At 54.6% G+C, this 20178-nt stretch overlaps 2 protein-coding genes across 6 annotated transcripts; both read right to left on the reverse strand.

The window, feature by feature from the left end:
* Positions 1 to 2315: 2315 nt before the first annotated feature.
* IL18BP (interleukin 18 binding protein) lies at positions 2316 to 3800 on the reverse strand. Its single transcript, XM_040056064.2, has 5 exons — positions 3687 to 3800; positions 3448 to 3510; positions 3212 to 3277; positions 2855 to 2984; positions 2316 to 2771 (listed from the first exon to the last, which is right to left on the reverse strand). The coding sequence occupies exons 1-5, from the start codon at positions 3739 to 3741 to the stop codon at positions 2585 to 2587; spliced, it is 501 nt and encodes a 166-aa protein (XP_039911998.1). The 5' UTR covers positions 3742 to 3800; the 3' UTR covers positions 2316 to 2584.
* Positions 3801 to 5437: 1637 nt separating this feature from the next.
* On the reverse strand, positions 5438 to 20085 carry RNF121 (ring finger protein 121). Of its 5 annotated transcripts, none has more exons than XM_040056929.2 (9): positions 20004 to 20085; positions 15609 to 15646; positions 13193 to 13334; positions 11615 to 11769; positions 11023 to 11130; positions 10477 to 10597; positions 8354 to 8487; positions 6672 to 6773; positions 5438 to 6349 (listed from the first exon to the last, which is right to left on the reverse strand). In XM_040056929.2, exons 1-9 carry the CDS (start codon positions 20058 to 20060, stop codon positions 6229 to 6231), a joined length of 978 nt encoding a protein of 325 aa, XP_039912863.1. In that variant the 5' UTR covers positions 20061 to 20085; the 3' UTR covers positions 5438 to 6228. The 5 variants fall into 5 exon arrangements, with proteins under 5 accessions (XP_039912863.1, XP_039912866.1, XP_058275426.1 ...); XM_040056932.2 differs by having other exon boundaries at positions 5438 to 6372; XM_058419443.1 differs by having other exon boundaries at positions 6672 to 6798; positions 8338 to 8487.
* Between the last annotated feature and the right edge of the window lie 93 nt (positions 20086 to 20178).

The following is a 20178-nucleotide window of genomic DNA, read 5'->3' on the forward strand; positions in this document are numbered from 1 at the left end:
GGGAACCCTGCCAGTATGTGGGGGTGGTGGCTGAGCATGGCCAAGTTGCTGCTGCCAGCACAGGAGTCAGAGGTGGCTAAGCCACAAGAGTGATGAAGTCTCCGGGGTTCACTTTGGTTTGGAAGTGAGGCTGGGGGGGCCTAGCTTTAGGCTGCCATCCCAGTGTCATGAGCGTTGGCCCCATGGTCTCCCTGCTTTGTCTCTGAACCTCCAAGTGTGCTGTGCCCTGCTGTGCAGACCTAGGTCTCCAGGGAGAGGTTTTGCTGCTGACCTGAGCCACAGCCTATGCTGTCCTCAGCAGCATGATTGGGACTGGGGCAAGCACTGCGTCCCTGGTCAGGAGCACCCTGCACCCAGAGGTTCGTGACATGCTGCTGGCTGGGATTCCAGTGGGCTTGCTCCTGATGGGTGACACAGCAGGGCAGGTCTGAGCTGGTGCTGGCATCAGTGTCTGGGTCAGTGCTGGGATGTGTGGCGAGGAGGGGCTCTGCCCTGTGATGCAGCTGGGGTGCTTTCCCCCAGCCTGCCCTGTGTCTCTCAGCAGCCCCTTCAAGTTCCCATCACACTCCCTGGTCGGACCTTGCTCCTGCTGCCACACTTCCCCAGCCACTTGCAGAGCAACCAGTTGCTTCCCTGTCTGCAGCACCACAGCATCTGGGGGCTTCCCTCAGGGTGGCTCTGCCCGCCATAGAGCTGGCCAGGACCCTGGCCACTGGCAACCCCCCCCCACTAGCAGGATCTCCACCTCATCAAGGAGATGGTGTTGGACATGGCCCCCACATTCTTAGCTGCTACTGTGTCCATGACAGCATCCCAGTGCCACCAACCCATACATGTTGGCTCCTCCACCTCCCTCTGGAAAACGGGCACCCTGCCCTTCAACTGGCATGTCATCTTCATGATGGAGACTTGCTACAGTGTCCCTACCAAGGACTTGTTCCATGAGGACAAGGAGATCCTCATCCTGCTTTTCCAGATGTTTGGGGTTGCTGACATTGCCCTCTTCCAGCTGTTTCCAACTGTGCTCAGCACCTCCAACCGTGATTTCCTGAGAGGCGCTGTCCCCGCAGGACAGTCTCTCCCACGGATGTGCCATGGGGACACGTGGCAGGGAATGGTCCTGTCCCGCCAGCTCTGCCAGGAGAGGGAGGTCTAGATCTTGGTCGTGGCGGGATGTACCACGGGCAGATGGCCTTGTGCATCTCTGAGGTGCTCCGTGACCTGTGGTTTGCAGTGGGGTCTGTGGGCAGCAAAGTGTGACACGGCGTGGCACGGCGTGGCACGGCAGGGCTGGGTGCCATGCTGCGCAGTGGGAAGTGTGCTGCTGCCATCACACTGCAGCAAGGAGAAGGGGTCGGAGGTGGAGCCACCAGCATCACAGGGACAGCAGGACAGGATGGGAGACACAGAGATACCCGTGTAGGGTCTTGCATGGCAGGCATCCGTGCCCAGTTCAGCCTGGCCGTAGTGCCCCCAGGGTATTAGCTGAGCCTGGCAGAGGCCTTTGCTGAGTGGCAGCTGTGGTGTCAGGATGCAGCTGTGTGGGGTCTGTGAGAGGCTCTCCCAGGAATGGAGGCTTGAATTAATTGGGCTAGGGGGTGCAGCAGGGCTGCCTTGGCAAGTTCCTGCCCAGGCGGCTGCTCCACTGCTTGCCTTTCCCTGGCTCAGAGTTACTGTAGGACTGGGGTGTCCCCAGGGGGCTCCTGTGGTTCTCTGGGCTGAGAGCAGCTCATGGGGGCTGCATCTGGAGGCTTCTCCTTCCCCTCCCATCCCTATCCCTCCCACATTCTGAGCATCTTGAAGTGTGATGCCCATAGTTCAGGGGGTACTCAGGGGGTTTGGGATCTGTTCCCCAGCCTAGGGTGGGGTCATAGTTCCCACAAGCACCTGAGGGAGCAAGAAGAGGGCTGGCACCCAAGAGCACGGGCTCTGCCAGCACAGGATGGTTACGAGGGCTGCCCCATGGAGCAGCAGATGGGACTCAGCAATGCCATGCTGAGGAACAGCCCCAACCCCCCCAGGTGCAGAGAAGGATGTGATAGGCCCATCTTCTGGGGTGCCTGGACCCCAAGGCTTCTCCACCCAACCTCTCCTCCGCGGCAGGGCACAGCCATTGTGCCAGGTATTCTCTGGGCAGAACTGGGACTGACTGCGGCTCTCTAGCCCTTCACCAGACAGGAAGGGGGTCAGGAACAGATACTGTCCTTCACAGGCACCAGGGTTATCTCCTCTCCCTCCCTCCTCCTCCCACAGATGCCCTCGACACCCCTGGCCAGCACCATCCCCAGGATGCAGGTGACACTGGGCAGCCTTGATGTACTTTAATAAACTCTGGGGTCCCAGAGCCAGCTATGGGCAGGGCTGGTTCCAGCCCAGGCAGTGCTCCCGACTCAGTCTGGGGCACCAGGAGCCCCACTCACGGTGTGGCCGGCACACGTGGGGCCATGCAGTCCCCAAAGCAGGTCACGGACACGGGCCTCCCCGGAGGTGTCACACGTGCATGCAGTGGTGTGGGGCTGTCAGAGCAGGGAGCTGCACTGCAGGGCGCTCACCCAGCATCCCGCATGGGAGCTGCTCCCCTGTCTCAGCCCAGGCCCCCACTCCTCTCAGTGACAGGGCCCAGGGCTGGGGACGGCCACTGCAGCTCCCTGGTGTCGACACCGAGGGGACTGAGCACCACGCAGGTGAAGTTGGTGTGCAGGTGCCGGCTGTCGAAGGAGCTGAAGTGCAGATCGCGGTGCAGGGCCAACTCCGAGCCCTGCGGCTCCTCTCTGTGGAGCCGGCAGGGACCAGTCAGTGCCCGCTCCAGACAGGCAGACCCAGACGCCCTGCCCCAACCTGTCCCCGTACTCACTGCACCGTCCCCTCACGCACAGTCCCGTCTGGGTGCAGGCTCTCCACGAAGAAGCCGTTCTCCAGCCAGTAGAGCAGCGTCAGCTCTGGAAGCTCACTCGATGCCTCGCACGACACAGTCACGCTCTCGCCTGCAGCCGGAGGGGACGTGAAGGTCAGGGGGGCTGCAAAAGGGTCCCCAGTGCCCCACAGGCACAGCCCCCTCCCCAACTAAGAGGAACATTCCCCCACCTCATCAGCACCCCGAAATCCTGGCTGCGGGTGGAGGATTCACCTTGCGTCTGTTGGAGGCCGGCACGGGAGCTGACCCCCGCTGCAGCCTCCTCACCCTTAGTCCATGGCCCCGAGGGTCTCTCACCTGGGCGAGGGAGCTCTGCTGGCATCCGCAGCATGGTGATCCTGGGCGGCTGCAAGGCCATGGCACCTCGGGGAACAGAGCGGGGTGAGGCGGGAGGTAAGAGTGACCCCGAGATCCCACGTTTTTATAGTGGGTGAAGAGGCAGGGTCCCCCCAGACCCCTGAACATGTCCCTCAAGAGCCATAGAGCCCGGGGTTGACCTTAGGCTCCCCGCTCCCCCAGTAACCCCCACTTACCTGTGCAGCAAGTGGCCAGACCCCAGCAGAGCAGGAGGATCCAAACAGGGCATCCCAGGGGCTCTGCAGACAAAAATGGAGCTCAGGGCTGGGCACACAGGGGAGCTCCCCATGAGCTTGTGGTGGTTCCCCCAGCATTTCCCGAGCCTGGATGGTCCTGTCCTCTCAGCATCCTCCCGGCTGGCCGCGGTACGCCCAGCGCCCTCCCCCCAGTACTTCCTAAGTCCACGAACCCGTACCCTCGTATCCGCCCAGCATCCCCCGAGTCTGGGATAGTCCCGTACCCCCCAGCATCCTCCTCCAGGGGTCCCTCAGGTCGCGGCTGATGCCCTCCAAGGCTGTCCACGGAGAGCCCGTGGTTCAGACACGGGGCGGCGGCGCTCGGGACCGCGGCGCTTTATGAGGCGGCCCGGGGAGGGGCGAGAAGCGGCGCCGTGACTCACCGGGAGCCACCCTCAACCCCGGCGACGGGGCGGGACGCCACAGCACGGGGATTCTCACCTGGACCTTGATGAGTGTCGCTGGGTCCTGTGCCGCCAGGTCCCCGAGCCCCCTGAACGTGCCCAGTGTCCCCAGCACTCCATGCACCTTGTGCTCTGTGTCGCCTGCACCTGGGGATACGCATCCTTCAGGCACTCCCATGATCGGCATCCCACGACCCACCCCCCCGCGCCCCACATCTCCCCTCGCCCCTGGGGGAGCATCCATGGGCTCCCCAGGGATGAAGGAGTGGAGCCCAGCTGGGGCTGTCCAGCACACGGGGCTCTGGCTGAGTGCCACAGGATTCTGAACATGCTGGTTTGCCCCCGATGCTTTGGGATCAGGGACAAGGCAGGGTCTGCACAGGAGGAAGGTGGGTGAAGCCCCCAGGAGACTGAGTATGACATTGGCTGGGGGAGCCTGGGTGCTAGCCCTTGGGTGTCCCAGCTGGTGCAGGACAACAGCTTGACAGATAGAAACCCACAGGGTTTAGTTCTTGGCTGTGGGAAGCCACCTCCAGTGTCCCACAGCAGTCCTGCACCCCCAGAGCCAGCCCCTTGACAGCAGATGTGGTTTTGACAACCCACTGGTTACAAAACCAGGGGACCGGTCCCCACACCCCACTCCCCAGCAGTGCCAAGGCTGAGAGCCAGTGCAAGGCTCGGCAACAGGGCAGAAGCAGCCACCTGAGCCACAGGCCCTGGGCAAGGCTTGGAAAAAAGTCCCTAGACTGCCAGTGAGTTCTGTTATCTGTTCCCAGCAGAGCAGGAAGGTGGCAGGAACAGGAGTTATCTTGGAGACCTGGCAAATGCAATAGGTTCCCGGCCTCCTGCTGGCATAAGGCCAGTGGCTGCATCCTCCCCACAGCAACCATGGGTGTCCAAGGAGCAGTGACAGGCCAGAGACAGCCCCCATGGCAGCACCCACCTCCTCTGCCACTCTCCTGCTCCCACCAACACCAACCAGCTCAGCTCTAGCAGGGAATGCAGATGGGTGCTTGGTCATCACCCACGCAATGTCCTTCCCCCGGGGGAGATGAAAGGGGGAACCACGGCCCTACCCTGCAGCAGGGAAGGCGATCAAGAAAAAACCCAGGGCCACATCTCCATTTCCAGGGCTCTTATTTTAGTGTTTGGCACAACACTGCAATGTGGTTTCAACCCAAAAGAAAACTCAGAGGATGCAGCACAGCGCTGGGGTTCTCCAGGGAGGAACACAGCCCACACAGAACCTGTAGCCATGCCACCACTGTGGCCACTTCCAAAATCCCCCGAGCAAAGGAGCTGCCTTGTAGCCCTCCACTAGATCCCAGTGCCCTCAGAGAATATGACTCAAGTCTGTCTCCACATGCCAAAATACCACCGATGGCCCTGGGACTGGGGACTTTGCCCTCACCCACCACCAAAAACTGAGCCCAAGGCCACTTGCACCAGCATGGCTCCTACCAGCACGGCCAGGAGGATGCCATGGAGCAATGCTGGGGCAGGGAAACACCAGCACCAGCCCAACCTTCACTCCGTTCCTTTTATTCCAAGAGCAATACCCAGTGAGGGCGGACCCGCGCCCTGGGGCAGGGACAGCCGCTCTTGGCTGCTCTTGACATACCATTACCATCACCCAAAAGGGCACAGAGAGGAACAGCACTGGCCCCACTCCATGCCTTGGCTGACCCCCCCGAGCAGTCAGTCAGGGGACACCACTGGACTCCAGGGAGGAACACGGAAAATTTGGGAGCATATAAAAGGGTTCCCCGAGGCAGAGCCCACCATCACCATGCCAGAGAGCAGCTTGGTTCCTGCTGGCATACCCATGGCACCCAGAGCAGATCTGGCAGCTGGGAGTAGCCAGGCGACCTTCCATCCCCTCTTTCAGGGTGCTAGGCTCCAGCCTCTCCTCTGCAGCCCCCATATCCCATACTTGCTGCCAGCAAGGCTGCTCCAGAGTGCTAGCACTGGAGCTGGCAAAGCCTTGTCCATTCTCCCCATGGCCTCCCCTGACAGAGCGGCAGGAGGGAGCTGGAGAACAGCCCCCAGCCCAAAGCTCAGCCCAGCAGGGCGCTGCAAAGGACTGGAGAGGGGCAGGGAAAGGGAACAAGTGTCTCTTTTTGGTTGCAATAGAAAGTTTTAAATATGCTCATTAAAATAATTGCTTTTTAAAAAAGTCCTCCCCTCGCCCTGGCAGGGGCTGTCGTGATGTTGCTGTCCTTGGGGGGTGGCCAAGGTCCTGAGAGGTGACGGAGCAAAGCCAGCATCCCCAGTGGCAATGTCCTCTTGTGGTTCCGTGGCTCCTCATCGCCTGCCCTTACTCCAGCCCCAGGATATAGTTGATTCCCTGGACCAGTCCGATGATCACTGGCTGCCAGGCCACCAAATAGCGCAGCCAGTCCAGCAGCTGCCCGTACATGACGTGTGGCCTCTCCCAGCTGGGCAGGAAGGAGTTAAAGAACTGTGGGGAAATGGTTGAGATGAGCATGGCCCACCCACAAGCCACCCAAAGGTGCCCCAAAGGAGAGACAGAGAACACAGGTGCCCAGGGAGGGATGGACAAGCACCCAGGGAAGGACAGACGTGGGTCCTCGTGGAGGGACAGCTGTGGCCAGGCTTGTCTTGGGTTTTGCAGGGTCTCTGCCACAGCCACATGCTGCAGTGACCTACTCAGGGTGCCAGGCAAGCCTCTCGTCCCTTCTGTGCTCTACCCACTGCTTCCCTTCCCAAAGTGCTGGCTCCCAGCAGGAGAAAGGATACGGATTACTGAACATCCTCTTGAGATCCACCTTCTCTTTGCAGTATGGACATGTCTGCTTCTTCCCGACAATGCACCAACCGCGGATGCAGAACTCATGAAACCTGGGGGGTGGCACGTTAAGGGGAACTGGAAGAAGAAGGGGATACACGGCTCAGTGTGGAGGAAACCACCAAGCCCAAGGAAGTCCCCCCAAAGCCATGGAAACATCTCATGTGAGAATGGTGCATTACACAACCACAACCCTTTCCTAGGCACAGCAGCTTCCAGGGACAGGGGAAGGAGCACATGGGGCAGCAGGACGGAGGCAGGGTGGTAGCATGAAGGCCCTGACAGTGCATGGGCACCAGGGAGATTGAAACCCTTCAGTGATGGTGCCCAAGCACTGCAAAGGTTTGGACAGCCTGGGAGAGCTCTGAACTGTGTGCATTTTGGAAGCCTTCTTCAAAGGCTTCCTTGAGATCATCATTTAAGGAATTTCTCTGTAAGTAAGGGTCTGACTTACAAGTGCCTGCTATGCTTAGTCACAAGGATTTTCACAACCTGAGCACTGCCTGGAGAAGTTACAGGAAAACATGAGGTGGCTGCAGCTGACTCTGCCACATACAGGGGTGTCACTGAGTGAATAAACTTTCCCCAGAGTATTTCTGCTGCTCAAACCATGGAAGAATGCCAGGAAGCAGCAACAGAAGTCACTTCCTTGTCAGCCCTGGAGCCGTCGATGCAGGAGTGCCCAGCCAGCCGTCACCCCTCAGGATCACCAGGAGCACTAACCAGCTCCTCTGGCAGCCACACCACCCCAAGCTGCTGCAGTTCCGGGCTCTTGCACAGTGTCAGCCATAAATCTCACCAACACTTTCCAAGAGCTAAATTTAAGCTCCGAGTTTTGCCAGCATGACCTTTGCTCAGGCCCAGTTTGGAAACCACCTCGCAGGCAGTAATGCACACAGTGCCAGAGGACATCCCGTCTTCACCCTGAATCACCACGGGTAAAAACCCCTGACTCGCTGCCCCAGCTGGGGCTGAGCACCAACCAGGACTTCCAGTTCCAAAACCCAGTTCCCATCAATCAGCTGACAGGAAGGGCTGAGTGACTCCAGCATACTGGAAACCCTGGAGGAGTTCTGGAGAAGGAGGAAGCTGCTGGGCTGTGGCCAGAGTAGGCGGCAAACAGCAGTGCTGGACCAGGGGGCTGTTTTCATAGGGATGTCAGCAGTGTTTCCCCACAGTTCTTCCCCATGGACACTCAGGACCCACTGCAATGCGTCTCTGATGAGGGGCCAAAGTGGCATGGAGTAGGGATGCCTCGTGTCCTGACCATCACTTCCCCCAGAACACCTGCCGAGGCACTGCCAGGCAGATGGGTGACAGCAGATTTGTCAAAAGCAGGTAAAAACTGAGGTGCAGCTCCATGGCTCAGCTGAGGTAGCTGGGGAGAAGAAGGAAGAGGAAACAATCACTTGTGACTGGCAACGAAGTAATTTCTTCAGGGACACCTCTTCCCAAGTCAGTGCCAAGTCAGGCACAGATCACATGCAAATTGCAAATTCAGCCAGACAGCCCCGAGTCCCAAAACGGCATTTCTTCACCCAGTGCGGGAGAAGCCATGGGGCAGGAGCTCCCTGCTGCCCACCCCAGCATGGGGCCGGTGAGGCAGGGGGCTGGCACCTGCAGAGAAGGATACACGTGGTTGCAGGAGAGGCGGTAGGTGTTCTCAATGATCCCTTCCTCATTGACATCCACGAAGATCTGCTGGCCACAGACGGCACAGACGCTGTCGGAGAGGTGCTTGGTGGGCATCCCTGAGGCGCTGTAGAACTGAGCGAGGGCAGAGCAGAGGGGAGAGCGGTGACAGCGGCAGGGCACGTGTCCCGCGCTCACGGTGGCACAGCTAAGCTCTAAGAAGGGCTGGGGTAAGCCCCCCTGGAGTCCAGCCTTGGCCCTTGGGGCTTAAAAACCTTGTAACAGGTCAGGCTGAGGGAAACAACTACAACAGGACAGCTGCTCAGTGATGCAGTGGCCCATCGCACGCCAGCCCCATGCACCCCCTCCCCATGTGGAGGGGCCACCCCTCTTTGCTCCCCAACAGCCAAGTGGGTTTTCAGCTGCCTGCCAGGGCTGTGCACCCAGGGCAGAGACTGGGGGAGAGAGCAGGGCAAGCTGGAGGTCACAGCTTTGACCCAAAACCCTTGGGCTGCTAGTCAGATACAGCTCCCCCCTCCAGCCCTGCAGGTCCCTAACACTCATTCAGCAAAGCGCAGAGCAGCTGCCCACCCCTCTCCATTTCCAAGCCTGACGGCTCAGCACAGGGCTGACACAACAAGGAGAGCGCGGGCACAAAGCCAGGTCCCACACACTTCAGCAGTGAGGGACCCCTCAAGATCATTGAGTCAAACTCCCTGCTCCGCTGCACTGCCTAAAACGAAACCAGATGACTAAGAGACTCTTTGAACTCTGGCAGACTTGATGACATGATCATGTCCCTGGGGAGCTTGTTCCCTCTGAGTAAACATGTCCAACCTGCACTTCCCCTCTTTCAGTTTCACTCCATTTCCTCATGGCTTCTTGCTGGACAACCACCTCCCCTGGCCACACATTGATGCTGTGCCTGATGCATCCCAGGACACAGCTGGCCCCTTTTATTAGCTGCCAGGACGCACTACTGACTCATTCAACTTCCTGTCAACCCAAACTCCCTAATCCCTTTCCAAAGAACTCTCTCTGGACTCTTGTTCCCTAATTTGTACCTATAAGCAGGATTACACCACCCCAGGTGGGGAATCTGGCACTTGCCCCTGTTAAATTTCATCAGCTGGTGCTTGCCCAGCTCTCATTTGTCCATCTCTCCCTCCAAGGAGGTCACAGATCCTCCTGGTTTAGTACCATCAGCAAAACATGCCTCTGGCAGAGCCCTGGCACAGCTTTGCTCTGAGCATCTGACAGAGCCCTGAGAATATAAGAGAGACCCGAGCTGTGCCAAGGTGTCCTAGTGTGGCAGGCCAGGGGCTGGAGCAGAACCTCAAGGAGCAGCAGAACAAAGCTTAGAAAGATGGAAACACAAAATCCAGAACCCTAAACAGCTGCTGAAAGGAGGAAACATGACCTACTCCACTGCTGTCCTAGGTCATGTATTTTTGGTGGGGTGTATTATTTTGATACCAGGTGAGTGGGCTACAGATTTTAGGTCACTGTGTCCTCTGCCCATAAGGACAGCTAAAGTTGCAGCAGATACAAGGAAGGAAGCCCACAGTGTGAATCCTTTCCTGGTGGCTGCAGGTCAGCAAGCACAGTGGTGTCAGAAATGGGAGTGTTAATTGGCACTGGAGATTTTAAAGGTCCAGGAAAAGAAAATATTTGTCAGTTTAGCAGGGCTAAATACACCATTCCACTTCTCCACAGAATAAGAGAATGGCTTGAGTTGGAAGGGACCTTGAAGGTCACCCAGTTCCAACCTCCTTTCATGGGCAGGGAAACCTTCCACTAATCCAGATTGTTACAAATTCCATCTAATCTGGCCTGGAACACTGCCAGGGGACAGGGCAGCCACAGCTTCTCTGGGTAATCTGTGCCAGTGTCTCATCACCCTCACAGGGAAGAGCTTCTTGTCCTGGAGACTGGACCCTGCAGAGGCTGTGCTCTTCAGGAAGGATGTCAGAGCAACTCTCCTTACTTTAGATACAGGGACCCCCTTGAGGGGGGGGAATTCCCATTTGCGGGAAGCCAAAGCTGCTGCTGAGACCAACATGTTTCAGGCCCCCTGATACAGGGCACAAGTCTGGCCTAGAGGACAGACCATTGTGAACTCACCCCAATGGTTGAGGCCATGTAATCTGCACACATCTCAGCAAAGTCCCGTTCAAGCACTCCGTAGTAAAGTCCATAGAAGAGGAGAGAGATGCCAAAGTCCATTGCATCTTCGGGTTTGATTCTACAACAGAAAAACCATCAACAGGTTTTTTTTTTTGAGGGCAAAGCCACTCTAATCATATTCCAGGGAATGTATTTTTCCAGAGAAGTAGCTGACCTCTCTAATGATGAAGCGGGTTTGGACTAGAGTCCTCTGCCACCAGCCATGGACTGGTTGCTTCTTGCAGTATAGCAGAAAAAAAAAAAGCCACTGCTGCCCCAGGCTGGACACCACAGAGCTGGGGGAGCTGCCAACAAGTGAGCTGGAAGGAGGGCTCTCCAGCAACCTGGACCAGTTCAGGTACCAGCACCTCACCTGTGATCCTCCCAGGAGTGAAACGGCACCCCAATAGTCTCTTTGGCCCCATTAATCAGATTAACAAGTAAACTGTTTTTCCAGAGTAATAACCCATCACCCCAGGAGTGGGAGCTGAAAGATTCACTCACCTGAATAATAAGTTAAGACCAAAAAGCGTAAACATGACAGCCATGTACCCCACGATCCCAGTAGCATAGCTGATCTTGTATATTAGCAGAAACCATTTATAAACCAGCCTGTAAAGAATTAAAACAAGTAATTCAATTACCTAATTTTTTCCTGAATGAAAGTGTGCCAATCATCTGAAGAGTTTTATTTTTCTCACCTTTGTGTTTTTGCAGACACTTCACCTACCCTACACACGGGCAAGAGCTTTACATTCCTAATTCAACCTGCCACAGGCTGCTCAGTCTTGGCTTCCAAAACTAGAAACCCCATGGTCTCCAAAGGCAATAAGGAAGTGTGCTGCATGCTGGGAATGCCTTAGGTGAGGACACCAGCCCATGTGGAGTCTACCTTTCCACCCCTCACCCAGGTACCAGGTATATCAGGATGGCTGCCAGCAGCCAGTTAAGAGCTTCACATCCTTTCACATGCGCAGGGCTCCCACACGCCCAGGGTGCAAAGCTTAACACACATCTGTAGCAAGGGAAACTGGAAAGAGATCCTTTTAATGGTTACCCTGGGGCTGAGGAGTTTCCCCAGGAACAGCAGACAAACCTGGGTGTTGTCTGTACCAGAGGCTTTCGAGTAGCCCGGAAGGTGACAAAAGCTGTGACTGCTGAGAAGAGCACCCAGATCACCAGGAACCTCCACCAGTTCAGCTTGATAGTGAAATACAGAGGCACAACCCACATCTGGAAGAGGGTCACCATCTGCGGGAACAGAGGAAAGACATTTGGTGCTGGTTCACTGCTCCTCAGACATCAGAAATGCCCTGTCAGTGGTGGCAGCCATTCTCCTACCGGCAACAAATGGCCCTGAAATGCACCAGGAACCTGGGGAGGTTTGACCTGTGGTACCTAGAGAAGGGCTCAAAGCTCAGCACATGAGTCGGACAGGGAGCAACTGAGGGAGCTGGGAAGGCTCAGCCTGGAGAAAAGGAAGCTCAGGGAGGACCTTCCTGCTCTCTGCCTCTACCTGAAAAGAGGTTATAGCCAAGTGGGGCTCGGTCGCTGCTCCCAGTGACAGGACATTAGGAAAAGGCCTCAAGTTTTGCTAGAGAAGGTTAAGGTTGCATATTGGGAAAATTTCTTCCCAGAAAGGGTGGTGAAACCGTGGCACAGGCTGCCTGGGGCAGTGATGGAGTCACCATCCCTGGAGGGATTTAAAAGCTGTGTGGATGTGACACTTGGAGACATGGTTTAGTGCAGCGCTCAGCAGTGCAGGAGGAACAGTTGGACTCAACTATCTCAGAGGGCTTTTCCAATCCTTTTCAGTTCCATGATTTTGTGAGGGAGTCAGAGGCAGCAGCCATGTTATTTTTGGTAGCAAAGTTTACAGCTGGCAGGAGAATGCAGAGGAATCATCTCCAGAGGAATGTAAGGGAGATGATCCACTCAACCAGTTGCTGAAAGGCAGCTACATAAACCTTTGCCTTCCAAGGGTCCCAATGCTGTAAACACAGACAGACAGGTATTATTACAGGCAAGAAGATTTTGGCTTGCCTCTGCACTACAGCCTATTCCCAAAAAGGATCTACAGCTGTGCAGCTGAGCTCCCACAGTGCTGCTGGAGGGAAACAGGCAAACAGGTTTGGTTTGAAGTTCACAGAGGACTACAGGTACTACCTGGAAACATTAAAACAATATTATTATTACGACGAGGAAGTCAGAGTGAAGTTGCTTCAGGTAACTAACAGACCCAGAGAAGCTGGTGGCATCAGCAAGTGGCAAAGTCTGCTCAGCACAGTGATTCAGGAACCACCAAACCCAAGCTGCCAGCAGCGAGAAGCCTCCATTGCTTCCAAGGAAGCACCCACAAAACGCAGTTTCCCTCAGGACAACCCCCAGGATTTGCTTGTCCATCTCTTATATTAATGTACATCCCTGATATTAAGCCACACTGAGTTATTTGTGTCACTTCCAACAGAAACCTGAAGCCTCCACGTTCATCCATTCTCATCCCTAGCCAGAACTCCCAGCGTGCTGGGAGAAACAAGAGAATGCTGGGAAGACAAGGGAATCACAACACCAGACAAAAGGAAAACCAGGAACGCTTTTCTCATCAGCAAAAGGAGGGCATTGCTCCACACTCGTATCCAGCGTCGGAGGCAGAACGGCCACGGGGGTAACTTACATTGTAGGAGCGAGGGTGCCGCTGCTTCCACTGAACCAGGAGGAGCTGTGCCACCACAAGCGTGGCGATGAGGATGAGAACCATTTCGGCATGCATTGCCTCGTGCCCGCGGTGCTTGGCGTGCATCCGTACGTGCTCCACCCTGCAATGAGCACGAAAAGGCAGCTGAAGAGCACACTGGCACTGACGGCGTGCCGGGGTACGAACGCCTCAGGAGAGCCAGGAAGAACAGATGGAAAAACAGCGCTAAGAAGAGTTGTGTTCGTGGACAATCCAGAGGGGAAGGGACAAAAGGCTGCTCTGGGACCAGCTCCTTTCTACACTGTGAAAGCCAAGAACAACACTTTGTCCATCTGAGCATGAAGGAGGTGGAGAACTCCCACTGACGTACCTGGACTAATGAACACGGAGTGCAAAGTCAACGTAACTCGCAATCCCAGAATGGGCAAGGTTAGAAGGGACCACCAGTGGGGCCACCTCTCTCAACCTTCCTTATCAAGCAGCATCTTCCTAGAGCACACTGTAACTGTTTGCCCAGAGTACATGCTAATTCTCAGTACAAAACCCTCATGCCAGTTTTGGAACCGCTAACACTGTTGTCCCTTTTGTCCAACATAGGAAAGGCTGGAAGGGTCAGGGTGGAGAGTGGGGGGGACCAGCTGGCATCTGGCAAAACCCCCAAACCCCAGAAAAATTGCTTCTCTCCAGCCTGAGAATTCTGGAACAAGTAATTTCCAGGCTGATACTTGCCAGACACTTGGGGTTTCTTTGACCAGCTAGTGCTGTTTGACCAAAACACAAGGTGGAATTAAGAGCTGTGACATCCTTATGTCTTGGTTTCTAGGTAATAATGCTGTTCAAGAAGTTAGAGGAAACAAAAAATCCAAACCTAACAAATACACCAAATTCTCTGATTTGAAGTCACTCTCTAGAGACTAACACAGAATCACAAAATCAGGTTGGAAGGCACCACAGTGCATCATCTGGTCCAACCTCCCTGCTCAGGCAGGATCATCCTAGAGCACACCCCACAGGATTGCATCCAGATGGTTCTGGAATATCTCCAGTGAGGGGGACTCCACACCCTTTCTGAGCAATCTGTTCTAGTGCTTGGTTACTGCACAGGAAAGGAGTTCCTCCTCATGTTCAGAAGGAACTTTCTGTGCATCAGTTTCTGCCTGTGGCCTCTTGAGCCATTGCTGGGCACCACCGAGCAGAGCTTGGTCCATTCTCTGACCCCTCCCTGCAGGCACTGACAGACATTGATGAGGTCCCCTCTCAGTCATCTCCTCTTGAGACTGAACAGCCCCAGCCCCCTCAGCCTTTGATCCTAAGAGAGATGCTCCAGTCCCCTCACCATCTCTGTAACCTCCACAGGACCTGCTCCAGGAGCTCCCTGTCTCTTGTCATGAGGAGTCCAGAAGTGGACACAGCACTCCAGAGGTGCCTCACCAGGGCTGAGTAGAGGGTCAGGATCTCCTCCTTTGACTTGCTGGCGATGCTACTCCCACTGCATCCCAGGATCCCATTGGCCTCCTTGGCCCACAGGGCACTGCTGGCTCAGGAACAGTTTGTTCTCCACTAGGACCTCGAGGCTGTATACCTTCTCCATAGAGCTGCTCCAGCAAGTTGGCCCCCAGCCTGTGCTGGTGCAATACTGAGAGTCCAGTCTGACTGTGATTTTCAATAGGTATCTGGATTAAATTGGTTTGGCTAAGGGAAAAAGAGGAATTTTTCAGGCCCCTTACTATAAGACAGACATTGAAAAGCTGGAGGGTGTCCAAAGAACGGTAAAAGAGCTGGAGAAGGGTCAAGAGCACAAGTCTGGTGAGGAATGGCTGAGGGAGCTGGGGACACTCAGCTTGGACAAAAGGAGCCTTGAGGGGGATCTTTTTGCTCTCTACAAGGCCCTGACAGAAGGGTGGACCCAGGCAGGGGTTGGGCTCTTCTTCCAGCTAACAAGTAACAGGACAAGAGAAAACGGCCTCGGGTTGTGCCACGGAATGTTTAGGATGGATATTGGGAAAATTTCTACACAGAAAGGGCTGTCCAGCCCAGGCACAGGCTGCCCAGGGCAGTGGTAGAGTCCCCATCCCAGGAGGGATTTAACAGACATGTAGATGTGGAACTGGGGACATGGTTTAGTGGTGACCTCAGCAGTGCTGGGGGAATGGTTGGACTCCATGATCTCAGAGGGCTTTTGCAACCTAAACTATTCTGTAATTCTGTATTTAGCAGCAGTTTAAAAGATAAAAAAAATATTATTGCCTTTTAAGACAATTCATACTTCCCACCATCAAAAAATGGTGACCCTTTCCTGCCCCACTGTGATCACAGGTTGTGCTGCTGGTAGCTCTGGTCAGTAGCAGGAGCTCAGTTGAGCTGTATGCTCCAAATCAGTTCCCAAAACACTCACCTCCATCTCTCCTCTGGGGACAAGTGTGAAAGATCGACCTAGGGAGAAAAAAAACCAACAAAACACCCATGAGATCACCTGCTGGGAAACACTGGATTCAGATGCTTTAAATAAGAAACCTTGACATGCTGACAGTGCCAGCACAGCCCAGAGCTGTCCTTCACCTTCCCAGAAAGAGCAGTGACTGTGCCTGCTCCCCTGCCGCTCACACTCCCAGATTTTATTGGAGTCGAGGCTCTGTCCACCGTCCCATGTGAGCAGAACAGAGAACTGGCTTCAATCCGACATTCACAACCCAACCAGGTGTCTCAGGGCACAGAGTGGTGATTCCAGTGAAGCCAAGGCTCCCACCAGTGGTGGGAGTCTAAAATTCCACTAGGCTGCAGAACACGGGATGGTATGTCACACACCAGCAACAAATCAGTGCTAAAAAGATTTCAAAATCACAATAAAAGAAAGATTTAGGCCTTGCTTTGCTGAGGTAATTGTAAATTCCTCCCAAATATCACAGGCAGGAGCTACAGAGAGCATGGGGAGCTGCTGTTATTAGTGATGATTGACAATGGATAGTTGCATCCCATCTTCTCCAGTAAGATTCGCAAAAAGTGTGAATACTTTCACTTTTGGACAGGGGAGGAGTGAGGGGAGCTTCAACACCGCATTTCAGCTTTCACCTGGAGCTTTATATGAAATCACAGAACCACAGAATGCTTTGACTTGGAGAGACCTTAAAGCTCATTTTACTCCAAGCCCTCTCCTGTGGGGACACCTCCACTAGGCCAGGTTGCTCCAAGCACCATCCAACCCGCCCCTGAACACCTCCAGGGATGGCGAGTTCACAGCTTCTCCGGGCAAAACCTTCCCTTGACATCTTCACCTAACTGCTGAGGAGCCTCCAGCACCGGACATGTCCCCACACAGGCTCACCCTGACCCACGGCACGGGAGGGAATCCCACAGCTCTTCCCCTCACCTTTTCTTGGCGAGACACAAACTCAGAGCAAAACAAAACAAGAGCAGCTCATCTGGGCTGGGAACACACATGTGTGGTTCAGAAATCCTCACAGTGCTGGAGACACTCCAGTATTGCTGAGGCGTTGAAGGTTGGAAACAAACCATAGCATGTATTGTTATCACTCTTTCCTGCACACACCGGAGATGTGGTAGAGAGGAACGAGCTCCACCTCACCTCACTGGGTACAGGGCCACAGGCTTGGATCCAGCCTTCATGCTAGGGCTCTCCTCAGGCTGGTGCAGCAGTCACCTCACCTGCCTGGTCACCACCACCAGCACACAGGCATCTCCCAGGCAGCAGCTCTGATCACAGCCAGGCTCAGCTGAGGATGCACAGCTGCCTCCTTTCCTCTGTGGCACCTAATCATACCCCGGGGTAATGAAGTAGGGAAAAACACAGGGCAGCAATCGGTCTGCCTGATGTGGAACATCTGCTGAGCTTCACCCCAGAGCAACACCTGCAAGAAACTCAGCCCTTGAGAATCAAGTCCTGAAGAAACACTTCAGGACTTGTATGCAAATTCTAAAGCTATGAAAATCCTTGTTGGAGCTTGCTGGCTTGCAACAGAACCTGAGGGAAGGTGGTGACAACCTGACACCAAGAAGGGTGTTTGTATTGACCAAATTCCCCAAGCACCTCTGTTCCTAAAGCAGCCACTTCCAGCAGGAACTGCTCCAAATAAACAGGAGAAAAGGAGATTTAAAAATGTTTACTAGTCACTGCACACACAAGAAGTTGAGAAACCCCTAGGCTTGTTGGGCTTCTTCCAAGATGTGCTCCTGAGACAACCAGGGATCCATGGCCCTGGACACAATTTTCTCTCACTTACAAGGACTGAGCTTCACCAGATTCCCCAGAGCTCAAAGCTCCTGAAATAACTTTATTATGGGGGGGCCAGAAGGGACGTTGGGAGGGATCTGATGACTGTCACACAGGTCTTGGCAGAGCAGCCACCCTGAGTCAGACCTTCCAGTTAACCCCTCCTTGATCTGCACACTCTCTTAACACAGACATTTTTGGTTGGGGCTAAAAATGCACAGCAATGGTAAAGGAAGCACCTGCTCTTGCTAGCAAGCATTTATTCCACTTCTAGTTTGGGGTTGTCTGATTTTAACGTGCAGTTTTTGAGTCCTTTGGGTCTCTTTCTAACTCCAACAGCTAGGTAAAAGAACCTCAACTCCTAAATCTCCCTTTACCAAGAGAGGTTTGACAACAACATTTAGGGTGACTGAAACAGCTGACAAACAGCTCTACCAAGTGTTGTGGACACCCTACTCCTGTTTCAGCATCCTCCAGCTGCTGCACCAACACAGGACCCAGTGTGCAACCAAATACAGCTCTTAGACAAACTTTTCACTTAAAAAAAAAAAAATTTAAGAACAATTTTTCTCCTCTCTGTCTTCTCTGTAACTCATAATCTCTCAAAAACCTCACCCTCCTCTGGGTGATGACTAGGAGAAACTAGATATCTAGGATTAAAGTCTAATCCTCTTCTTGGACGTGGTATCATGGCCTTTGGAAGAACTTCGTGCCACTCCCTGGTTTTCTGCAGGGGCTGATGCTCCAAAGCCTCCACAAACCTGTGATCCCCACCACTGGGACAGTCACGGAATAACCCCCTCCGGAAAAACACAAAGGCTGTTGATATGGATAACACCAAAGCTGGAGCCACACATTCCTCACAGCCCAGGGAGCTGGAGTATCTCTGGGCAAACATACATGCCACTGTGAGCTGGCTGTAATCTATTTATGCTCTAAATCTCTAAAGGAGGCAAGGAGAATGCCTTGAGGATGGAGAATAAGCAGCTGCTGATTTCACTTCAAAGCTCCAGAGCAACTGACAGCCCTGATCTCACCTTTCCCATTGCCCCAACCTGAGTCTTAGTCTCCCAGCATCTACCAGGAATAACTTGAAGTAAGGGGAAGACAAATTCCCACAGTGCTGTAAGTCCAACCAAGACAGGCTGGGACAAGGCATATTCTTTAGTGAAAGTCTGAACAGATTTTGGAATCTCAATTCTCCATTTTTTTCAGCTCATAAGACACAGGAACAAGGGGCAGGGAGTGGAAATGTCCCAAGTGATCAAACATTTGGATAACTGGAAATTAAACCTTTGCTTCCCCACAGGCAGAGCCGGGGCCACGGGACACTTGGCTTTATTCTGGTGGAATGTTAAACTGCTTTCAGGTCCCCACCATGAGTGGCTCATCAACAACTTGCTCTGGCCAAAGAGCTGCCAAGACCTCAGGACAACAGAAGCAGACAGGTTTTGTACCAACAATTTGTGGAATCACAGGGATAAGCCCAGTCCTATATGCACCTCCTCATTCGCTGCCTCCTTGTGACAACCTCTCTGCCAGCCCCTGATTGAATGAAAAGTGGGAATTTCACTTCTGAGGATCAGAAGATTTGGATCTTCCACATTCTAACATACAAGGTTACCACGGAGTTATCTTAAAGTATAACCAGCAGCAACTCAAGAGTGACTGATCTGTGGCTGAATCCTCCCATCACCCTACTGCACCATTCTTCTGCAGAAACACAGGGCACAGGGAGGAGGTACAATCTCCCACAGCTCAGCCATACACTAGGGAATCTCCACAACTTGGCCCTGCCAGGAACCTTCAAAACCACCATCAGCATCTGAGAATTTTTAAGCCACACCACCAATTCTTGAGAAAAGGCACAAAAAAATACCTGACTGTACCAGCTAAGTGACTTATGACCCCTGTGCTGCTGCTCCCACAGTGTAGACAGGATGGAATCAGGTTCTCCTGGTTCACTACAAGTGGAAGCAAAACTCCCAAGCATGAAGCACAGGGGATGGTGAAGAGCCACTGCAAGGCCCGGGGCATAAGTGCCAGAAAGTGGCACGCACATTGTGACAGATGCACCCACCCTGCTTCCAATTCCATCTTTCTAGAGAGATTTTTTTTTCAGTTTTGTAATTTTTTTCATCCCCAGGAACATTTAAAAGCCAGCATAGGAACAATAGCTGAGCCTCCATCCCTGCCCTCCTGCCCCCAGGGCCCGCACTGTCCCCTGCCCCATCGACCCTCCAAAGCTCCCAGTGCCACCCTGCCCTGGGACCCTTGACGTCCTCCTACACTAAGGATCTCCCCCAACTAACACTCCCCACACCTACTTGCCCCAAAGACCTACAAGCTGAGTGACCCAGAGCCACTGCCGTCCCATTCCAGAGACCCTCCGAGCTCCTCAGCGCATATCCCTACCCCGCTCCCCCGGACCCTGCGACCCCCAGGCCCCACGTCCGCTGCGGCTCCCCTTCACAGAGATGCCCCGTAGCCGTTCCCCGCCTGCCCTACCCTGCCCTACCCGGTTCCCCCTGGCCCGGCCCCCACCAGTCCCATGTCCCGCACCTCCTCCACCTCACGCTCAACGGGGCCGCCAACCTCCACCTCCAGCACAGCCGCCATCTTGCCCCGCCCCTCTAGTGGCCAGCTCCTTCCGCCGCCGTCCGCCAATCACCAGGCGAGATGCCACACCTTGGGCCAATCGCCGGGCGCGGCGCTGCCCCGGCAGCCAATCAGGAGA

This window comes from Hirundo rustica, chromosome 2, assembly GCF_015227805.2.
Source record: "Hirundo rustica isolate bHirRus1 chromosome 2, bHirRus1.pri.v3, whole genome shotgun sequence".
Lineage (NCBI taxonomy): Eukaryota > Metazoa > Chordata > Aves > Passeriformes > Hirundinidae > Hirundo > Hirundo rustica.